Consider the following 12,846-nt stretch of genomic DNA (forward strand, 5'->3'; position numbering starts at 1 on the left):
GAAATTCCATTAGGTCCAAAAATCATAAAGTCCTGTTGTTTCCTATGTGGCTGGTTAGCAAAGGTAGAAAACGGGATAATTCTCCCTGTTGGGCTGTTTTAAAAACATGTCTTAGAAATATGGTAAAGTTCCTTGTTTAAGGAAAGTATCCTTCTTTTGATTTCGAGAAACAAAATTAAGTATTTGAAAGTATTAAGTATTTGACAGGCAGTCAATTAGGGGAGAAGTAGTTGTTTCTGTTGGCAGTGGACGATAGGACTTGCCATAATGAGTTTAAATTACGGACAGAAAGATACCAGCTGGAAATTAGGAACTTTTTTTTTACAGTAAGAGTTTTTTACAGTAACAGAGAAATTATTAATGCCCCGCCCCAGAATGCCCGGCCATGCCCCCGTCGTGCCCCTCCCAGCCCCATTGGCGCTACACCACTGTTTGAATCCCACCACCATGGGAACCTGTTACTAAAATTTTTGGATCCCACCACTGTGCATCCCCCCACAGATGTGACCCATTATTTTATCAATTTCCCCCCCACTATTCATGGACAGCACGTATATCTAGGGTTGTCAGTCTCCAGGCGTGGCTGGAGTAGACTTCATGGTACACCATTGTTCCTAGGTGAAATCCTTCCCCAATTCTACCCTCCGAAGGGACCACCCCCAAATTTCCAGGAATCTCCCAGGCCGGAGCAGGAAACCTTATGTTCATCACCTGCCCCACCTGTTTATAACGGTGGCGTAGAACACTTCCCCCCTCAGCAAATGTCCCCCTCTCCATCCTTACAGCTGCTGTAGTAGAATGAGAGCAAATGCCCACAGCCCTCCTGGTGGCTCCATGGGAGTCTGTCTGCACTGAGTCTGAGTCTCCTTCAGATCTTGAAGGCTCCAAAATAGGACCTGGTGCCATCCTTGACCCGCACCAGCTGCATCTCAGAGACCTTAACGTAGACTTCCTCCTTTTCCTCAAGCCGCACCACTCCGGCCACGAAGCTGTTCTGCCGCCAGATTTCGGTGCCGCAGTACGGAATGATGCTGGTCAGAAGCACAATCTCCGCTGGATACCGAGGAGTCCTCTTGCACACACTGTGGGTGACGAGCATGCTCTTCTGCTGCTGCGTGGCAGAGCATCTTGCCTGCCCCAAGGAGAGCTTGGAGTAGACATAGTAGTGTCCAGGCTTCTTGCAGACCAGGGAACCTGCCTTGTAGTCCATCTCCTGGTGGAAGGCCGAGCCATGTCTGTGTTCCCACTGTAGAGTATCATTCCCAGCTGCAGTGAAGGCAGCACCTGGAAAACACAATCCCCATCCTCTTCAGTGTTGGTTGGAGCAGGGCAGGGGTGGGGGTGGGGAGGGCAAGGGAGTCTACTCCTCCCACCAGAGGACCGGGAGCAGACCGGTCTTCACGTGGAGCTTCTCCAGCGTCTCCAGTTAAGGACCAAGCAGTAGGTCAGGGGTGGGCAATTATTTTTTCCATGGGGCTGCATAAGAAACAGAAAATATTGTGGAGGGCTGGGCCAAAAGGCAGGGGGGCGAGGCGCTTTTGAAAGCCTCGCAGAAGCCGGCAGCCAAGGCAACTGGCTTCTGCGGGGCTTTCAAAGACGCCTCGCTCCCAGGCACGGCAGGGGGGCCAGTCAGGGTCATCCGGCGGGCCGGATGTGGCCCACGGGCCATATAATGCTCAGGTCTGCAGTAGGTGATATGAAAGCAGAGGCGTATCTAGGGAAAATGGAGCCGGGGCAAAATCTGAGTTTCCCGCATGCCCCCCCTGCTCCATTTCCCCTAGATATGGAGGGGGGAAGGAGAGAGAGATCGAGCCGACTGCTGATCTCACGGAGGAGCCCCAGGTTGGCGATGGCATCCAGGTCTATTGCCTGAAAGCCAGCAACGCTGCTCAAGTCTACCCCCTGGAGCCGGCGGCAGCACCCACATCTACCACCTGGAGCCAGGCGCTGCGCACAAGGACCCAGCTGGCGCTCAGCGCCCCCCCCCACATGATTAGATGGTGTGTGCCTGAAGACATGTAGCACCACATGTCCCCTTGAGTGGTACGCCCCTGTATGAAAGACCTTGGTCTGAGAACCTAGAAAGGAGCTGCCAGTCTGAGCCGACAACACTGACCTTGATGGATTAAGGCTGTCTGATTGGCACACAGAGGCTCCCGGTTCAATCCCTGGCATCGCCAGTTAAGGATCAGGTACCAGGTGATGTGAGAAGCCTCTGACTGCATCCCGACGGAGCTGCTGCCAACCTGACTGCGAGGGACCCAGAGATGCCCCTTCAGGTCTCTTCCAACTCTACGATTCTAAGGCCCTTTCCACACAGTTCATTTATAATGAGTGTAACTTGTTGCAAATAGAAGAAGAAGAAGAAGAAGAAGAAGAAGAAGAAGAAGAAGAAGAAGAAGAAGAAGAAGAAGAAGAAGAAGAAGAAGAAGAAGAAGAAGAAGAAGAAGAAGAAGAAGAAGAAGAAGAAGAAGAACAAGAACAAGAACAAGAACAAGAACAAGAAGAGGAGGAGGAGGAGGAGGAGGAGGAGGAGGAGGAGTTTGGATTTATATCCCCCCTTTCTCTCCGGCAGGAGACTCAAAGGGGGGGGGGGGGGGGGTGGGGGGGGGGGGGGTTTTTGGGGGGGGGGGGGGGGGCGGGGGGGGGGGTGTTGGGGGGGGGGTGTGTGGGGGTGGGGGGGGGTGGGGTGGGGGGGGGGTGGGGGGGGGGGGGGGTGGGGGGGGGGGGGGGTGGGGGGGGTGGGGGGTGTGGGGGGGGGGGTGTCGGGGGGGGGGGGTTTGGGGGGGGGGGGGGGCGTGGGGGGTGGGTCGGGGGGGGGGGGGTTGGGGGGTGGGGGGGGGGGGTCGGTGGGGGGGGGGGGGGGGGGGGGGGGGGGGGGGTGGGGGGGGGGGGGGGTGGGGGGGGGGGGGGGTGGGGGGGGGGGGGGGTGGGGGGGGGGGGGGGTGGGGGGGGGGGGGGGTGGGGGGGGGGGGGGGTGGGGGGGGGGGGGGGTGGGGGGGGGGGGGGGTGGGGGGGGGGGGGGGTGGGGGGGGGGGGGGGTGGGGGGGGGGGGGGGTGGGGGGGGGGGGGGGTGGGGGGGGGGGGGGGTGGGGGGGGGGGGGGGTGGGGGGGGGGGGGGGTGGGGGGGGGGGGGGGTGGGGGGGGGGGGGGGTGGGGGGGGGGGGGGGTGGGGGGGGGGGGGGGTGGGGGGGGGGGGGGGTGGGGGGGGGGGGGGGTGGGGGGGGGGGGGGGTGGGGGGGGGGGGGGGTGGGGGGGGGGGGGGGTGGGGGGGGGGGGGGGTGGGGGGGGGGGGGGGTGGGGGGGGGGGGGGGTGGGGGGGGGGGGGGGTGGGGGGGGGGGGGGGTGGGGGGGGGGGGGGGTGGGGGGGGGGGGGGGTGGGGGGGGGGGGGGGTGGGGGGGGGGGGGGGTGGGGGGGGGGGGGGGTGGGGGGGGGGGGGGGTGGGGGGGGGGGGGGGTGGGGGGGGGGGGGGGTGGGGGGGGGGGGGGGTGGGGGGGGGGGGGGGTGGGGGGGGGGGGGGGTGGGGGGGGGGGGGGGTGGGGGGGGGGGGGGGTGGGGGGGGGGGGGGGTGGGGGGGGGGGGGGGTGGGGGGGGGGGGGGGTGGGGGGGGGGGGGGGTGGGGGGGGGGGGGGGTGGGGGGGGGGGGGGGTGGGGGGGGGGGGGGGTGGGGGGGGGGGGGGGTGGGGGGGGGGGGGGGTGGGGGGGGGGGGGGGTGGGGGGGGGGGGGGGTGGGGGGGGGGGGGGGTGGGGGGGGGGGGGGGTGGGGGGGGGGGGGGGTGGGGGGGGGGGGGGGTGGGGGGGGGGGGGGGTGGGGGGGGGGGGGGGTGGGGGGGGGGGGGGGTGGGGGGGGGGGGGGGTGGGGGGGGGGGGGGGTGGGGGGGGGGGGGGGTGGGGGGGGGGGGGGGTGGGGGGGGGGGGGGGTGGGGGGGGGGGGGGGTGGGGGGGGGGGGGGGTGGGGGGGGGGGGGGGTGGGGGGGGGGGGGGGTGGGGGGGGGGGGGGGTGGGGGGGGGGGGGGGTGGGGGGGGGGGGGGGTGGGGGGGGGGGGGGGTGGGGGGGGGGGGGGGTGGGGGGGGGGGGGGGTGGGGGGGGGGGGGGGTGGGGGGGGGGGGGGGTGGGGGGGGGGGGGGGTGGGGGGGGGGGGGGGTGGGGGGGGGGGGGGGTGGGGGGGGGGGGGGGTGGGGGGGGGGGGGGGTGGGGGGGGGGGGGGGTGGGGGGGGGGGGGGGTGGGGGGGGGGGGGGGTGGGGGGGGGGGGGGGTGGGGGGGGGGGGGGGTGGGGGGGGGGGGGGGTGGGGGGGGGGGGGGGTGGGGGGGGGGGGGGGTGGGGGGGGGGGGGGGTGGGGGGGGGGGGGGGTGGGGGGGGGGGGGGGTGGGGGGGGGGGGGGGTGGGGGGGGGGGGGGGTGGGGGGGGGGGGGGGTGGGGGGGGGGGGGGGTGGGGGGGGGGGGGGGTGGGGGGGGGGGGGGGTGGGGGGGGGGGGGGGTGGGGGGGGGGGGGGGTGGGGGGGGGGGGGGGTGGGGGGGGGGGGGGGTGGGGGGGGGGGGGGGTGGGGGGGGGGGGGGGTGGGGGGGGGGGGGGGTGGGGGGGGGGGGGGGTGGGGGGGGGGGGGGGTGGGGGGGGGGGGGGGTGGGGGGGGGGGGGGGTGGGGGGGGGGGGGGGTGGGGGGGGGGGGGGGTGGGGGGGGGGGGGGGTGGGGGGGGGGGGGGGTGGGGGGGGGGGGGGGTGGGGGGGGGGGGGGGTGGGGGGGGGGGGGGGTGGGGGGGGGGGGGGGTGGGGGGGGGGGGGGGTGGGGGGGGGGGGGGGTGGGGGGGGGGGGGGGTGGGGGGGGGGGGGGGTGGGGGGGGGGGGGGGTGGGGGGGGGGGGGGGTGGGGGGGGGGGGGGGTGGGGGGGGGGGGGGGTGGGGGGGGGGGGGGGTGGGGGGGGGGGGGGGTGGGGGGGGGGGGGGGTGGGGGGGGGGGGGGGTGGGGGGGGGGGGGGGTGGGGGGGGGGGGGGGTGGGGGGGGGGGGGGGTGGGGGGGGGGGGGGGTGGGGGGGGGGGGGGGTGGGGGGGGGGGGGGGTGGGGGGGGGGGGGGGTGGGGGGGGGGGGGGGTGGGGGGGGGGGGGGGTGGGGGGGGGGGGGGGTGGGGGGGGGGGGGGGTGGGGGGGGGGGGGGGTGGGGGGGGGGGGGGGTGGGGGGGGGGGGGGGTGGGGGGGGGGGGGGGTGGGGGGGGGGGGGGGTGGGGGGGGGGGGGGGTGGGGGGGGGGGGGGGTGGGGGGGGGGGGGGGTGGGGGGGGGGGGGGGTGGGGGGGGGGGGGGGTGGGGGGGGGGGGGGGTGGGGGGGGGGGGGGGGGGGGGGGGGGTCGGGGGGGGGGGGGGGGGGGGGGGGGGGGGGGTGGGGGGGGGGTGTGGTGGGGGGGGGGGGTGGTGGGGGGGGGGGGGGGTGGGGGGGGGGGGGTTGGGTGGGGGGGGGGGGGGGAACTGGGGGGGGGGGGGGGGGGGGGGGGGGGGGGGGGAGGGGGGGGGGGGGGTGGGGGGGGGGGGGGGGGGGGGGGGGGGGGGGGGGGGGGGGGGGGGGGGGGGGGGGGGGGGGGGGGGGGGGGGGAGGGGGTGGGGGGGGGTGCGGAAGGGGCCTAAGATACTACACTTAGGCAGAAAAAATGAAATGCACAGATATAGGATGGGTGCCGCCTGGCTTGACAACACTACATGCACAAGGGATCGGGGAGTCTTAGTGGACCACAAACTGAACATGAGTCAACAGTGTGATGTGGCAGCTAAGAAAGCCAATGCGATTTTGGGTAGTATCAATAGGAGTATGGTGTCTAGATGGAAGGCTGTAATTGTGCTTCTGTATTCTGCATTGGTTAGACATCACCTGGAATATTGGGTACAGTTCTGTGCACCACAGTTGAAGAAGGATATTGACAAGCTGGAACGGGTCCAGAGGAGGGCAACCAAAATAGTAAAAGGAGAGACTTAGGGAGCTGGGTATGTTTTGTTTGGTGAAGAGAAGGTTAAGAGGTGACATGATAGCCATGTTTAGAGATTTGAAGGGATGTCATGTTGGTGAGGGAGCCAGCTTGTTTTCTGCGGCTCCAGAGACTAGGACATGGAATAATGGGTTCAAGGTGAAGGAAAAGAGATTCCACCTAAACATCAGGAAAAACTTCCTGACTGTCAGGGCTGTTCGACAGTGGAGTGTGGTGGAGTCTCCTCCTTGGGAGGTTTTTAAAGAGAGGCTGGATGGCCATCTGTCAGGAGTGCTTTGATTGTGTGTTCCTGCATGGCAGGGGGTTGGACTTGATGGCCCTTGGGGTCTCTTCCAACTCTATGAGTCTACGATTCTATTCTGCATTTCTTTGAGAGCATGGAAACGTTGCTTTGGATGAAGAAAGTAGGTGGCTCTCAGGCTCAGTTTTTTAAATACGAGTTTCTCTCCTTAAGTTCACAAATATGTGGTTAAGCATGTGGTACAGTCGTTAAGAGAGTCAGATTAATATGGGAGAGCCAAGGTCAGATCTCCACTTCTGCCACAGAACTGGCTGGGGAACCCGGGGCCAGTCACATGCTCTAACCTACCCAACAGGGTGGTGGTTGTGAGGGTAAAATGGAGGAGGGAGATATCAGCTGCCTTAAGGTCCCATCATGAAGAACGGCTGGGTATAAACCAGTGATGGCGAACCTTTTTGAGACCGAGTGCCCAAACTGCAACCCAAACCCACTTATTTATCGCAAAGTGCCAACCCGGCAATTTAACCTGAATGTTGAGGTTTTAGTTTAGAAAAAATGGTTGGCTCTGAGGCACGTGTTACTCGGGAATAAGCTCGGTGGTAGTTGTTGGCTTTGCTTTGAAGCAACCATGCAACTCTACGAACGGGTGAATCACGACCCTAGGAGGGTTTACTCAGAAGCAAGCCACATTGCCAGCAACTGAGCTTACTCCCAGGTAAAGGATCGCGCTTTTGTTCTTTGCATGAATATCAGTGGGGTTTAACAGCGCTTAACAAGGTTACCTACACTGCTTCCCCAAAACTAGGTCTTAGGTTTAATGCTAATAATCAAGCCCAGCGGCCCAGGCCAGCCTAGATGTGTGCAGGGGGCACTCTGTTTGTGCGTGCCCACAGAGAGGGCTCTGAGTGCCACCTCTGGCACCCGTGCCATAGGTTCGCCATCACTGGTATAAACAAACAAGGGCCTGAAAACTCAGAACCCAGAAAACATGCTGAATCAAATTGGAGTGTGGGTGGGGTTAGAGATCCTTGTAGTTTTGTAGCTAAACCAAAATAAATAAATAAAAATATTAAAGGCTAGATGATTCAGTATAAGAGGGTATCTGCTTTTGCTCACTTTGCATAGTAATGGGTTAGAGCAGAGGTGTCCAACTGGCGTTTCAGAAGTTCATGGACTACAATTCCCATCAGCCCCTGCTGGCAGTGGCCAATTGGACACCCCTGGGTTAGAGAAGTCTGTGCAGCAGTGGCGTAGGAGGTTAGGAGCTTGTGTATCTAATCTGGAGGAACCGGGTTTGATTCCCAGCTCTGCCGCCTGAGCTGTGGAGGCCGATCTGGGGAATTCAGATTAGCCTGTACACTCCGACACACGCCAGCTGGGTGACCTTGGGCTAGTCACAGCTTCTCGGAGCTCTCTCAGCCCCACCTACCTCACAGGGTGTTTGTTGTGAGGGGAGAAGGGCAAGGAGATTGTAAGCCCCTTTGAGTCTCCTGCAGGAGAGAAAGGGGGGATATAAATCCAAACTACTCCTCCTCCTCCTCCTCCTCCTCCTCCTCCTCCTCTTCTTCTTCTTCTTCTTCTTCTTCTTCTTCTTCTTCTTCTTCTTCTTCTTCTTCTTCTTCTTCTTCTTCTTCTTCTTCTCACAGAAGTGGGATTTCCATGGCACAGAATTTCAGGCTTTCCCATCACAGAACACACACCACCTCCCTTCTGTTATATGCTCCCTTTCTTTTCTCCTTCCGGGTATTTAGTGTTCAGTTTCATTTCCAACAGCAGGAAGGTTTTATTTCAGCTGTGACTTTTTCCGCTGCCCCACCCCGGGCATCTCACAGGCAGGAGCAGGAAGTGGCTAGACACAGAAAGTGAGAAGGGGAAGGAACCGGAGGGGAAGTTCTTGTGTGTCTTCCTCTGACTCCGACTCAGCTCACCTGGCTGGCTGGCACAGCCTACCACTGGGGCTGAGCTGCCGAAACCCCAAGCAAAGGATAAGGGCCAGCCAGGTCTGGGCCCAAAGGTACACAAAGAGGCCAGCCCCTAGCAAAGTGCACCCCTTCCCAGTTGGGTCAGCTCTATCCAGTGTGGCATAGTTTAAGTCCAATCCAAAAACCTTTATTAGGCATAAACCAGAAGTACCATACATTCCAAATACAAAAACAGGATCATTGTTATATATCATGTAGAACATGAATTAAAAATTTCTACATGAGGGCTGTTCAATAGCTTAGACATTTTTAGTTTGTCTGAGAGAAACATAAATCTAGAGGTAATAAAGCTCCCAGATCAGTTCTAATATCATTATACCTCGAACAGTAAAGCAGGATATGAGGGATTGAGTCTATAGCATTGGGACAGTACCGACAGCAATGCTCACTTTGTGGGATGTTAAGGAAACGACCTTGAAGATAGACAGAGGGGAATGAGTTGCACCTTGTTCTTGTCATGACCCATCTGCACTTATAATTAACAAGCTGTTCTAAATATACAGCAGGGCTAGATTTCGGGGGTGTGATCCCAAAATATAGAGGGGAACAGGAGCTTTGTGCAGCACTCAGGAGAGATTGGTATTCCTGGTCGTACAGTCTGATCTCTAGATGATGGTAAATTTCCGTGGCGGTAAGCATATGAAGAGACTCCCATGAGAAACCTAAGGAGAAGATTTTTTTTTCAATATGGAGCCACCACTTCGAAAGCTGAAGCTCCCTCATTTCTAGCAAAGATAAACTTTTTGGATCTGTGCAGAAGCATAGACGCAGCCCAAACTTAAATGTTACAGCCCATGCCCTAGTTTCTAATAAATGTTGCCCTGATTCCAGACAGAGCACACCATAAGGGACACAATGTGGAGTGCCACAGTGTGGCATAGTGTGGCCTAGTGGACTAAGATCTGGAAGACCCAGGTTCAAAGTCCTGCTCTGAGGCATAAACCGCCTGGGTGATCTTGGGCCAATCACACTCTTTCAACCTAACCTACTTCACAGGGTTGTTGTAAGGACACAGTGATGTAGAAAAGAAGAAGAGTTTGGACTGGTATCCCTGCAAGGAGACTCAAAGGGGCTTAGGAACTCCTTTCCCTTCCTCTCCCCATAACAGACACCTTGTGACGTAAGTGGGGCTGAAAGAGTTCTGAGAGAACTGTGACTGGTCCAAGGTCAACCAGCAGGAATGTAGGAGTGTGGAAACACATCTGGTTCACCAGATAAGAGTCTCCCTGCTCTTAACCACTACACCGTGCTGGAGGAAAATTTTATAAGCGGATTTGGGGGAGATAGGCGGCATATAAATAGGTAAAAGTAAAGGTAAAGTTTTCCCTTCAGTCGTGTCCAACCCTTGGGTACCACTGCAAGCAGTGATTTCATAGGCAAGCCGTTTTTGTGGGGTAGTTTGCCATTGCTTTCCCCGGCTAGGTACTCATTTACCAACCAAGGAGTGGATGGATGGCTGAGTTGATTATGAGCCAGCTGCCAGGATATCTGACCCACAGGGGGATTGAACTCCTGACCATGTGAGTGGCAGTGCAAGCACTTAACCACTACGCCATGTGGCTCCTGGCATATAAATAGAGCAGATCAAAAACATGAAATCCTAACCCATCCACTTTGGCATCGAGGCACAGGGGAAGAGGCAGCTCCTTTTACATCTAGCACACCAGACCTTTGGTGTATCCTAAGACTGGGCCATTCATACAGGCCGTGGACCCAAACAGGTCCTGGCTTGCCCAGGGTAGTGATTCTATATCTCCCAGAGGAAGGTTAAAGTAGAGGAAAAGCGTACCTTGGATAATTCGGTCGTGGGATGCCTCTGCTGCTCCCTAAAGAAAGAAAATCCAGAAGTCAATTCTCAAGAGTCATTAGGAAGAAGAAGAAGAGAAGAAGAAGAGTTTGGATTTATATCCCCCCTTTCTCTCCTGCAGGAGACTCAAAGGGGCTTACATTCTCCTTGCCCTTCCTCCCTCACAACAAACACCCTGTGAGGTAGGTGGGGCTGAGAGAGCTCCGAGAAGCTGTGACTAGCCCAGGGGTAGGGAACCTGCGGCTCGAGAGCCACATACGGCTCTTCTGCCCTTGCACTGCGGCTCCACGAGCCAAGCCGCCGGCCCCATCCTTGCCCACCCTGCAGGCAGCAGGGCGGGCGCACCAATTGCCTGCGGCCGGCTGGGCCGTGCCGCGGGCTTCCCCTCTCGCCCGCCCTGTTGGAGCGGGGCGGGCGCTTTCCCGGCGGCCGGCAAGGCTGAGACACCGGCTTCATCCTTGCCCGCCCTGCAGGCAGCAGGGCGGGCACACCAATTGCCCGCGGCCGGGTGGGCCGCACCGCAGGCTTCCCCTCTCGCCCGCCTCGTTGGAGTGGGGCAGGCACTTTCCCGGCAGCCGGCGAGGCCGAGCTGCTGGCCCCATCCTTGCCTGCCCTGCAGGCAGCGGCGGACGCATCCATGCACTTCTCAGAATGAGCGGAGTAAAAGGTAAAAAACCCCAATATATACAGTGTTATCTTTATTTTAAATGTCAAAAATTATTTACGGCTCCAAGTGCTTTTTTTTTCCCGTGGAAAACGGGTCCAAATGGCTCTTTGAGTGTTAAAGGTTCCCTACCCCTGGACTAGCCCAAGGTCACCCAGCTGGCGTGCGTGGGAGTGCACAGGCTAATCTGAATTCCCCAGATAAGCCTCAACAACTCAAGCGGCAGAGCTGGGAATCAGAACCCGGTTCCTCCAGATTAGATACATGAGCTCTTAACCTCCTACGCCACTGCTGCTCCTACGCCACTGCTGCTCCTTTACACTGTTTGTTTCAGGTGGGGAGCCCTGTTGGTCCACAGTAGATCGGGGACTGGAAACACCTTAGAGACCAGTAAGTACTTTGGGGCTGGAGCTTGCAAGAGTCAGAGAGCGTGAAGTGGCATCTGTCAAAGGAAGTGTTGACACTCAGAAGCTCAGACCCGGGAAATCTTGTTGGCTGTTAAGATGCTCCCGGACTCGCATCTCGCTCTAGAACAGGGGTCTGCAACCTGTGGCTCTTTAGATCTTTGTGGACTACAATTCCCATCAGCCCCTGCCAGCATGGCCATGCTGGCAGGGGCTGATGGGAATTGTAGTCCATGAACATCTGGAGAGTCACAGGTTGCAGATCCCTGCTCTAGGAGCTTTGGGTAACGTTCAGCTCAAACTTACTGAGTTGATGCGCTCGCTTCAATATTGGAGCTGTAGCAGCCGTGAGAGACCATGTGGGTTCCTGTCATTGTCTGCCATGTCTAGAAGATTCTGCCCACCCATCATTTTACGCCAGGGGTGGGCAATTATTTTTTCCATGTGGCCGCATAAGAAACAGAAAATATTGTGGAGGGCTGGGCCAAAAGGCAGGGGGGCGAGGCGCTTTTGAAAGCCCCGCAGAAGCCGGCAGCCAAGGCAACTGGCTTCTGCAGGGCTTTCAAAGACGCCTCGCTCCCCAGCACGGCAGGGGGGCCAGTCAGGGTCATCCGGCGGGTTGGATGTGGCCCGCGGGCCGTATAATGCCCAGGTCTGTTTTACACCGTTTGCCCAGCACACTGTAGGCTGATTGTCTGGGCACCTGCCATTTTACCCCCAAGCACGATTCCTCCCCATGGTAGCGAGTATAACAGCCATTTCACTCATAGATTTATAGTAACACATTCGTTATTGCTCGGTCATTGCAAGAACATCCCTTTTTCTCTTTTAAAATTTTTGTGTGTGTTGAACATGTGAAGCTATGTAGGATTGCAGGAAAATTAGCATGGCTGAGAGAATTCATTCCTGCATGCTCTTGCAGCTATGCGTTCATTTTGATTTTTTTTTTAAGAGAAGTGTTTTTACGCGAAGGTGCGAAAACAACCTGGATTATTTTCATGGGATCAAATTGCTTCCTGAATGCATAAACAGCACACGTGTGAACAGAAAAAAGGAAACGGGATCATTTATGACGATTGCAACTCGGGTGGAATCCACCCCAGTTTGACATACCCAAAGAGGGGTGGGAATCGCAAGAAATATCTCAAGCAATGCTAGGCTCAGGATCTTCAAGCTTGATGATATCTGTAGCTCATTCTGCGCAGTGTATTTACAACGCATTGCAATCATTATAAATGGACTCATTTCCCCTTTTTTAATAAATGGAAAACAAATTCATTTATAACGATTGCAACCAGTGGTGCGATTCAAATAATTTAACAACCAGTTCCGATGATTCAAATAATTTAACAACTGGTTGTTTACAAGCACCATTTTAACAACCGTTTCTGCCGAAGTGGTGTGAACCGGCTGAATCCCACCACTGATTGCAACTCGTTACAATTATGTGGTGCGGAATGAGTCTGTGTGCAGACAAGTGTACCCTAAGTATCCCCCAACAGAAGTCTCCATGAGGAGAAGAAGAAGAAGAACAAGAACAAGAAGAACAAGAACAAGAACAAGAAGAAGAAGAAGAACAAGAACAAGAACAAGAAGAGGAGGAGGAGGAGTAGGAGGAGTAGTAGTTTGGATTTATACCCCACTTTTCTCTCCTGTAAGGAGAAACAAAGGGGCTTACAATTTCCTTTCCCAGTTCTCCAGATTAGAGTGCACCTGCACTTAACCAGTACGCCACTGCAACAGTGGTGCAGTGGCGTAGGAGGTTAAGAGCTCGTGT

At 59.8% G+C, this 12,846-nt stretch overlaps 1 protein-coding gene across 1 annotated transcript; it reads right to left on the reverse strand.

Annotated features, from left to right (window-relative positions):
* Positions 1–868: 868 nt before the first annotated feature.
* On the reverse strand, positions 869–11,443 carry TNFSF14 (TNF superfamily member 14). Its single transcript, XM_048487521.1, has 5 exons — positions 11,376–11,443; positions 9,984–10,020; positions 5,468–5,533; positions 1,830–1,902; positions 869–1,284 (listed from the first exon to the last, which is right to left on the reverse strand). The coding sequence occupies exons 1-5, from the start codon at positions 11,441–11,443 to the stop codon at positions 869–871; spliced, it is 660 nt and encodes a 219-aa protein (XP_048343478.1).
* Between the last annotated feature and the right edge of the window lie 1,403 nt (positions 11,444–12,846).

This window comes from Sphaerodactylus townsendi, linkage group LG03 (assembly GCF_021028975.2).
Source record: "Sphaerodactylus townsendi isolate TG3544 linkage group LG03, MPM_Stown_v2.3, whole genome shotgun sequence".
Lineage (NCBI taxonomy): Eukaryota > Metazoa > Chordata > Lepidosauria > Squamata > Sphaerodactylidae > Sphaerodactylus > Sphaerodactylus townsendi.

Coding starts and splice junctions, on each gene's coding strand:
- TNFSF14 (XM_048487521.1), bottom strand. CDS start 11,443: ATGACAGGAACCCACATGGTCTCTCACGGCTGCTACAGCTCCAATATT. Junction 10,021..11,375: donor GAAGCGAGCGCATCAACTCA/GTAAGTTTGAGC, acceptor TTCTTTCTTTAG/GGAGCAGCAGAGGCATCCCA. Junction 1,903..5,467: donor CCCCCCCCCCCCCCCCCCCC/CCCCCCAGTTCC, acceptor CGCCGGCTCCAG/GGGGTAGACTTGAGCAGCGT.